We start from the raw sequence: 9,650 nt of genomic DNA, 5'->3' as shown, positions 1-9,650 counted from the left end.
AGTCAGGGCCCCCCAAGGGCAACCCACCCCACACTGCAGACAACCGCCCGCCCCCGCCGTGGGAGGTCCAGTGGAAGTAAGTTTCGCTGACAACCGAGCTAACATTTGTCACGTCTCTGATAGCACGGTAGATGACTTGACACGTCTTGCCAGTGTTTGAAATTTCATGATTTCCATTAAGGATTTAAAATAAGGAAAAGAAAACTCTGTATTTTTTAATAGCGAGTCCCTGGAAAAACTCACTATTTATAATATCGCTGAAATAAAAATGAATTGGGAAACTGCAGTCAGTCGACTCGTGTCCTCCAAATCCTCTACCGACGTAAATAACATTTCCTCTGGATTAATCAGCCTCCTCTCTACATGATCCTCTATGAATGAACATGTCATTCTGGTTTCTACGTGGTGAAAACGTGACGTCTCTAACGTGAATGTTCTCTAAATGTTCATGAGGAACTCATATTTGAACATCTTTCACTTTAAAAAGGGGCGGAGACCGCAGAGAACTCTAAGTTTCCTGAAGAAAACCTTCTACCGACCAGGTTTCGTTACAGACTCAGTTACCATAGTGATTGATTCTGAGTTCAGCTTAACCCGCTTCTTGGAACGGGCTTGGTTTGACCCACTTTACCGGGTTTGAGTTATCTCTCTTTCTGGAACCGAAAACTCAGTTTTACTGAATTTGGAGTTCACAAACTCAGAGTTTCAACAAAACCTGCTTCTTGGAACAGACCTCTGGAGTTCAGAAGCGTTTGTGTTTGTCTTCATGTGTGTTCATGGGTTAATGTGTTCATGTGTTCACGTGTGTTCACGTGAGTTCATGTGTGTTCATGTGTGTTCACGTGTTTTCATGTGTTCACGTGAGTTCATGTGTGTTCATGTGTGTTTATGTGTTCACGTGTGTTCACGTGTTCACGTGTGTTCATGTGTGTTTATGGGTGTTCACGTGTTCACGTGAGTTCATGTGTTCACGTGTGTTCATGTGTGTATATGGGTGTTCACGTGTGTTCACGTGTTTTCATGTGTTCACGTGAGTTCATGTGTGTTCATGTGTGTTTATGTGTTCACGTGTGTTCACGTGTTCGCGTGTGTTCATGTGTGTTTATGGGTGTTCACGTGTTCACGTGTGTTCACGTGAGTTCATGTGTTCACGTGTGTTCATGTGTTCACGTGTGTTTATGTGTTCACGTGTTTTCATGTGTTCACGTGAGTTCATGTGTGTTCATGTGTTTACATGTTTGCGTGTGTTCATGTGTGTTTATGGGTGTTCACGTGTGTTCATGTGTTCACATGTGTTCACGTGTGTTCATGTGTGTTTATGTGTGTTCATGTGTTCACGTGTGTTCATGTGTGTTTATGTGTGTTCATGTATTCACGTGTGTTCACGTGTTCACATGTGTTCACGTGTTCACGTGTGTTCACGTATGTACGTGTGTGTTCACGTGTGTTCACGTGTTCACATGTGTTCATGTGTTCACATGTGTTCACGTGTGTTCACGTGTGTTAATGTGTTCACCTGGGTTCACATGTGTTCATGAGTGTTCATGTGTGTACACGTGTTTTCATGTGTGTTCACGTGTGTTCACGTGTGTTCACATGTGTTCATGTGTTCACATGGGTTCACATGGGTTCACATGTGTTCATGTGTTCACATGTGTTTATGTGTTGACATATGTTCACGTGTGTTCATATGTGTTCATGTGTGTTCACGTGTGTTCACGTGTGTTCATGTGTTCATGTGTTCACATGTGTTCATGTGTTGACATGTGTTCACGTGTGTTCATGTGTTCATATGTGTTCACGTGTGTTCATGTGTTCATGTGTTCACGTGTGTTCATGTGTTGACATGTGTTGACATGTGTTCATGTGTGTTCACATGTGTTCATGTGTTCACGTGTGTTCATGTGTTGACATGTGTTCATGTGTGTTTACATGTGTTCATGTGTTCATGTGTTGACATGTGTTCACGTGTGTTCATGTGTTCACATGTGTTCATGTGCTGACATGTGTTGACATGTGTTCACGTGTGTTCATGTGTTCGTATGTGTTCATGTGTGTTCACATGTGTTCATGTGTTCACGAGTGTTCATGTGTTGACATGTGTTGATGTGTTGACATGTGTTCATGTGTGTTCATGTGTGTTTATGGGTTCACGTGTGTTCATGTGTTCACGTGTGTTTATGGGTTCACGTGTTCATAGAGATCTACCTGCCCAGCTGGTTCTTGGATAGGTCCAAACTCTTCAGCTGTGTGCATTTCCAGCTGCTGGCAGCAGGGAGCGCTGTGATGAGGTTTCCGCTGAGTTTCATGGCGGTGAGCGCCTAAGAAGAAGAGAAAATGGACTCTGAGCGCTCACACATGAGGTCTGAGCAGCTCAGCAGTCAATAACGCGGCTGGATATGACGTCTGAGGAAGGCCCCACCTCCAGCTGGAACAGGTACGACGGAAGCTCAGTCAGACGGTTGTCAGAGAAGTCCACCTCCTGAAGCTCTGCCCTCCAGTACGGAGAGATGCTTCCTGGGAGCGACGCCATCAAGTTGGAGGAAGCTCTGCAGTGAGTCTAAAGAGAAGAAAACATCGGTCCTGTCACACAGAGGAACCTTTGCAGATGTATTCAGTCATCGAACAGAAAAGTTCATGAAATCAATCCTGATTGGAACTCATGGGACACCAGCTGCTGCTCCTGTTTCACTCTTTTAGACCAGTGTTTCTCAACCTTTTTGGAGCCAAGGTACACTTTTTCCATGAAAAAAATCCAGCGGCGCATTAGATTCCATAAGGGTAAAAAGTTTTAGTCTGTACTGATGTACAGTCCCTCCACAATCTAGTTTATGTTTTTTTTTAAAGAATCAGTAAGCGTCATTGCAGTGCAGAGGTGCTGTTACTTTAACCCAGAGTTTCTCAATCTCAATTCACTTCCGGACATACTCGCGTTTCTGAGCTTCATTCTTTTGTTCACTTTTTAAACTGTCTGACACCGGATCTTTCAGAAAGCTGCACCGCTAAACACGAACTTTACCTGTTATTTTTGTTGGAACTGAGAGACTTTATGAGCCGAATCAGAACAAGGAAGTGAGGACGTTAGCCACTTCTGATTGGTCAGATTGATGACATGTGATCAATAGGGCTGTGACGAGTGTGCTCGGGTATTCGCGATCTGCTCCAGAAAATTCGAGTACGGATATTCGCGGCGTCCAAGATCTTTATAAATGTAGTAAATTGTAGTAAAATATAATCATAATATCATCTGAGGACGATGTATTGTTGCTCTAAAATGCAGATTAATGTCGGATTTTAAGTTTACGAACTAAAACAAAGCCGAGAGAGCCGCCTTATTCCACCGGAAGTAAACGCATCTTCATGACGATGAAGCTTCCGGTTTTCAAAGTAAAACTAGCGAGAGCTTTTTTCCATTCAAAAACTGAGACTGAAGTTCTGCTCACAGACATAACTTCTGAAACAATGAATTAGCTTTAACACCAGAGCTTTAGCTCCAGTGTTTACATTCTTTTGGTTATGGTAACTCTTCAACATTTGACGCAATTAACGAAACTCCATCTTATTCTGAAGAAACAGCCTCGCGCTGCTGAAAGGATGTAATCAACGTGAATCAGCTGATTCTGCTGCGAAAAAAAACTTTTCATAGGAGCTCTGCACCGATATGTGGTGCTTAGAACGTAAAATACTGAAGAACTTTAAGGATAAAAAACTATGGAGAACATTTTCAGATTTTGCTGTTAAATGATCCAAAACAGCAGTGATTTTTATCCTGTTTATGTTGTTTTACTGCTGAACCAGAAGATTGACAAAAAAAAGTTTAAAATGACAAAATGTCTGTTTATCTGATTCTTTGTGTTTTTTTTAATCAGTTTTGTTCATTCTGATCTCCTGTTCTAAATAAAGGTATAAATGATGATTAAATACAAGTAATTTCAATTTTCATCCATCTAGTAAATAGACATACACATAGCAATAAACATTATATTAAAAAGTAAGAATCGTGGTTCGATTCGTGAATCGTTGAGCTTGATCCGTGAATCGAATGGGATCACCGCCTCAGCAATGATCCACAGTCCTAGTGATCAAGCCTCCAACAATGATTGGCGGAGACAGCTGAAGATGGGACTTTTTTTTGCGGCTAGATTTTCGGCCAGATTGTGGTAACGTCATTCTGATTAAAGAGTCGTTTATAGAGTCAAAGAAAAATGTATTTTACCATCTTGCATATTCCAAACTATCCAGTGTTAAATCAGGGCCGTTTGGATGAACACAGAGCGGATAGTGATGGTAAATGTTTTAGATATGTGAAAATGGGTAATTTCCCGCGGCACACCAGACCATCTCTCACGGCACACTGGTTGAAAAACACTGTTTTAGACGGTCAGTGGCTGCTCCGGCTTTGAGTGGTCGAGTTGGTGGGAACTGTTCAGTCTGATGTGCTCATGCTCTGAGGAGGCCTTAGGCCGGGGGGGTCAGTATCCAGGCCTCGAGGGTTGGTGTCCCACCACCAATCGAAGCTTCTCATTGGCTGAACACACCTGATCCTGGTTATCAGCAGCAGATAAGGCTGAATTCCTGGAAAACCAGCTGGAATTTGCCCCCCCAGGCCTGGACTTGGACCCCCCTGCTTTAGGCCGTCTTTAAGATGGAGGTTTTCTAGTTTATTTTTCCTACATGAGACGTCTCGTTAAAAAATCTCCAGTTCAGGGATTTATTTGATCAACGACAGCGTTCCTTCACAGTGTCACAGATTGTTTACATTGTGATTTGCATCCTGATTGGCTGGTGACCTTCTCAATTATCTCCTTCCTGCCCAGAAAGTGTTCAGACTCTGATCACTCTCTGATAGCGGTCAGATCTTTGGACATATGTTCCTGTGAAGGTTTGACTCTTGAGAGAAAGTTGAAATGTTCACTTCTGTCAGCTGTTGTCCCAAAAAGGGGGTGGGGAGGGTGGGGGGGGGGGCACTGTGTCAGGGGCCTATAAAAGTTCTTCTCACGGGGCCCAGACGGCTCCTGGGTTTCACACAGAAAAGGATTGATCCCGGATCAATAAGGATCCTGGATCCATAACAATACCGGATCGATAAGGATCCCAGATCCATAAGAATTCCGGATTGATCAGCGGCACCGATATGATCCCAACGATGCCCCTCCCTATTCCCGGTGGGGGGCTCCTTACCAAAGGACAGGTCCAGGGTTCTGGGAACGACAGCAGCTGGTTGCTGCTCACGTTCAGGTTGCGCAGGGACTTCAGGCAGTGCATGATGCTCCCAGGGAGAACGCTCAGCGAGTTGTGGGACAGGTCCAGCTCCTCCAGTTTACGGAGGCCGATCCAGTTCACGTCTGTCAGAAAAGAAAGATCACGAGAACCTGAAAGGTGGAAGCTAAAGTATTAATGTTGAACAGAAAAGCTTCAGCTCCACAGACCGTTCAGGTCGTTCAGTCATCAGCTGAAAGAGGACAGACTTCTCTTTCACCGTGCCTTTTAACTGTAATGCACCTTGTATATATTTATATTTATCTTATTCTTTCTAAAATTTTAGCAAAGAGCTGCTGGCAGAAATTGCATTTTGCTCTGCATAAATGATAATAAAGATTCTTGCTTCTTGAGGTTGTGACTGTGTGCACTCGTAGAAAATACTTGTTTGTGCTAAATGAGGACCTGAAAATGTTTCTGCAAAACATTTTAAATCTGTTTCTCATCACCTCAAACAAGCTTCATCATCATCGTTTCAGGGTTTTTCAAACAGATGCAAACATTCATTCCAGATGTTGACATTTGAAAACTGTCCATCCTGACAGACCAAGGAGCAGATCACAACATTTTATCTGCAGTCATGGACCACAAAGAGAGCTTGGATAGGAGAACCTGACCTGGAGATTACAAACAAAAGTCCTGCTGAGTTGTAGCTGCACAGAGAGCGCCACGGCGGCGGCAGAGGCGGCGCCAGCGGCTCAGCGTTTAGACTAAAGTTTCTCTGAAAGACCTCAGCAGTCAGACTCAGAACAGGATGGATCCTATCACTGTGGACTCCAGAGTTACTGTCAGGCAGACGACCTGATCAGTCAGACTCAGATTCATATTAAGACTGAGATTCAGCTTCAGATTCAGCTTTAGACTCAGATTCAGATTTAGCTTCAGATTCAGACTCAGATTCATATTAAGAATGAGACAGATTCAGATTCAGACTCAGATTCAGCTTCAGACTCAGATTCAGACTCAGACTCAGATTCAGACTCAGATTTAGATTAAGACTGAGATTCAGCTTCAGATTCAGATTCAGCTTTAGACTCAGATTCAGATTTAGCTTCAGATTCAGACTCAGATTCAGCTTCAGATTCAGCTTCAGACTCAGATTCAGACTCAGATTCATATTAAGAATGAGACTCAGATTCAGATTCAGACTCAGATTCAGCTTCAGATTCAGCTTCAGACTCAGATTCAGACTCAGATTCATATTAAGATTGAGATTCAGCTTCAGATTCAGCTTTAGACTCAGATTCAGATTTAGCTTCAGATTCAGACTCAGATTCATATTAAGAATGAGACAGATTCAGATTCAGACTCAGATTCAGCTTCAGACTCAGATTCAGACTCAGATTCAGATTCAGATTCAGACTCAGATTCAGCTTCAGATTCAGCTTCAGACTCAGATTCAGACTCAGATTTAGATTAAGACTGAGATTCAGCTTCAGATTCAGATTAAGACTGAGATTCAGATTCAGATTAAGACTGAGATTCAGCTTCAGATTCAGACTAAGACTGAGATTCAGCTTCAGATTCAGATTAAGACTGAGATTCAGCTTCAGATTCAGATTAAGACTGAGATTCAGCTTCAGATTCAGACTCAGGCCATGTACACACATAGCCGGGTATCTGCTAAAACAAATATATTTTTATACGTTTAGGCCTATCATCCACACACAACCGAAGATTTAAGTTACTGAAAACGGTACATTTGGAAAACTCCGGCCAAAGTGAAGATTTTGGAAAACACCGGTTTTGCGCCTGAGTGTGGACATGAATAACCGGTGATTTGCGTTTTTAAACGTCACGTTTTGCGACAATTAATGCATACACGTCATAAGTTGCGTTTCCATTAACTCGATAATATATTCTCCTAATGGAAACACCACAATTTTTAAAAGACTGGCATTTTTCGAAAAAAAAACGTTTTTGCGCTTAGAGGAGGTGGTATTTGGGATGTATCGAAATAGACATTTTTCGCAAAACTGTAATGGAAACACTTTTTTCTAAATAAATCAGTTTCTCGGTATGAAGAGTCTGCTCTGAGCGCTGCAGACCGGACGCACCGAGAGGTCCCATGGCGTTACGGCTCTTTAGAAATGGCGGTCATTCGGAATCGTGCAGAAGCTCCTCCTCCTTTCCTCATCGCTTCATCTGCAGACGCACTTTTGCAGCTTGGAGCCTGAAGTCTCATGAGTGGGAGAGCCGTGACAGAAACTTGAATGGATAATGTCGTGTTTTCAAACAGAAAGAAAGGTTCAGATGCTTTCCTGTTAGAATGCCTTTTCTTTTAACCGCTATATATACTTATTCTCGTTCATCGCCGTGTTTTCAATGACTTTTAATGAGAAAGACGCCATCGGAGATTTTGGGTCCGACCTGGACGCGCCGCTAGCTGGTGGGAGAACTTTGAGGTGGAAGTCGTCCTCCCTTTTGAAATGACAACACAAAAAGAGTGCTCTGATTGCATAGATTTACACTTACTTTTAGGAAAACACTGAAACTACTATTCTGGCAAGTTCATAACCGCATCCAAGAGTGCAAGTATGTGGGATGTGTGGATGGAATTATTTTTAAATCGATCACGTGTGGACGCAACACTTTTTATAAAACGGAGGTCAGCAGATATGCGTGTGTAGAAATACCCGCCTACGTGTGGACATGGCCTCAGACTCAGATTCAGATTTAGACTCGGACTCAGACTCAGACTCAGATTTAGACTCAGATTCAGATTTAGATTCAGACTCAGATTCAGATTCGGATTCAGACTCAGATTCGGATTCAGACTCAGATTCAGACTCAGATTCAGACTCAGACTCAGATTCAGACTCAGATTCAGACTCAGATTCAGACTCAGATTCAGACTCAGATTCAGACTTAGACTCAGATTCAGACTCAGATTCAGACTCAGATTCAGACTCAGATTCAGACTCAGATTCAGGCTCAGATTCAGACTCAGATTCAGATTCAGATTCAGACTCAGATTCAGACTCAGATTCAGACTCAGATTCAGACTCAGATTCAGATTCAGATTCAAATTCGGATTCAGATTCAGATTCGGATTCAGATTCAGACTCACTGGAATGGAGTCATGTTAGGAAACAGAACGGTTGTGATTTCATTTGTCACGTCTGTTATTAAGACTTCCAGCGTACTAGGTCAAATTGGGTGTACTTGTATAGTCAGGCACAAGTTACCATGACAACAGCCATCTACTTTTGAAACCCACCAGATCCTGAAGAGGTCTAAGAGATCCAGAGATTCAGAGTCAGACCCGACTGAAGGACCGCACACCACTGCTGTATAAACAACCCAACCCTTGTGTGTCTGTGTACCTGCTGGGATGTGGAACAGAACCGTGAGGTGATTCGTCGCTGTGCAGAGTCGGGTCAGGTTGGTCAGGTGCAGCAGTCCGGTGGGTAAACTTTCCAGCTGGTTCTGACCGAGGTCGATCTGCTGCAGACTAAAGCAGACAGACGGTAGTTTCATTCCAGTCATTTGTTGCTACAGATCCTCAAAGTTTCCACAATCCCAGTCAGACTCTGAGGAACTGTTGGGTTTGTAAAGGAGGTCTGTGGAGCTGTTCTGAAGCTACAGTGGTGATGTCATCACTTTAGGAGAAGGTATTTTTGGGGACACCTTTTTAATGTAACCTTAATAACTCCAACAGTGTTTATCACAGAGGATTGATTCAGCAAAACACTACAAAATGGCTTCAGTTTCATGAAGTTATGAGGAAAATCGCAAATCTGACAAAAACTTTTTTCAACTCTTCTCTATGTGGACGTTAGAAACGAGAATCTTCTACTGAACTTACAGTTGTGGGAACACACGACCTCAGAAACGAGAAACACAGTAAGGGTCGGGAACCTCGCAAAGGTTCAATTGTGTCATAGTTTGGAGGAAATAAACTTTTTGGCTTGAATTGAATTCTGAGCAGAGATTTCTGCAGACAGACTGGAGATTCCTTCATACCGTCCTCAGAAAAAAACGTTGACAAGCTTCAAGCTTCTGTGTCAGTGACACACCTGTCTAGGTAGAACCCTGGATTCACCCACCAGATGGATGGATGATGGATGGATGGATGATGGATGGAGGGATGGATGGATGGATGGATGAATGGATGGATGGATGGATGAATGGATGGATGATGGATGGATGATGGATGGATGGATGGATGATGGATGGATGGATGGATGGATGGATGATGGATGGATGATGGATGGATGGATGGATGATGGATGGATGGATGGATGGATGGATGATGGATGGATGAATGGATGGATGATGGATGGATGAATGGATGGATGGATATAACATAGAAGGCTGCTAGAAGTTAGAAGCTGGGGAAAGTATGGTGCACTGGGGCTCTGTCCTCTTTTCCATCTACTTCTCCTCTC

The 9,650-nt window shown here is 43.1% G+C and overlaps 1 protein-coding gene across 4 annotated transcripts in view; it reads right to left on the bottom strand.

Moving 5' to 3' along the window:
- lrrk1 (leucine-rich repeat kinase 1) overlaps window positions 1-9,650 on the bottom strand; it is a 56,811-nt gene that overhangs the window by 39,627 nt on the left and 7,534 nt on the right. For all 4 annotated transcript variants that reach the window (XM_036215379.1, XM_024261779.2, XM_024261780.2 and 1 more), the window contains 4 exons: window positions 8,586-8,713; window positions 5,182-5,345; window positions 2,423-2,560; window positions 2,209-2,321 (listed from right to left, as the gene is read on the bottom strand). In XM_036215379.1, coding sequence (XP_036071272.1) covers window positions 2,209-2,321; window positions 2,423-2,560; window positions 5,182-5,345; window positions 8,586-8,713 — 543 coding nt within the window. The remainder of the gene's footprint in view (window positions 1-2,208; window positions 2,322-2,422; window positions 2,561-5,181; window positions 5,346-8,585; window positions 8,714-9,650) is intronic.

The sequence above is a fragment of the Oryzias melastigma genome, linkage group LG15 (genome assembly GCF_002922805.2).
Source record: "Oryzias melastigma strain HK-1 linkage group LG15, ASM292280v2, whole genome shotgun sequence".
Taxonomy (NCBI): Eukaryota; Metazoa; Chordata; class Actinopteri; order Beloniformes; family Adrianichthyidae; genus Oryzias; species Oryzias melastigma.
The sequence above is the reverse complement of the archived record's forward strand: the minus strand, read 5'-3'. Positions and strand labels throughout refer to the sequence as shown.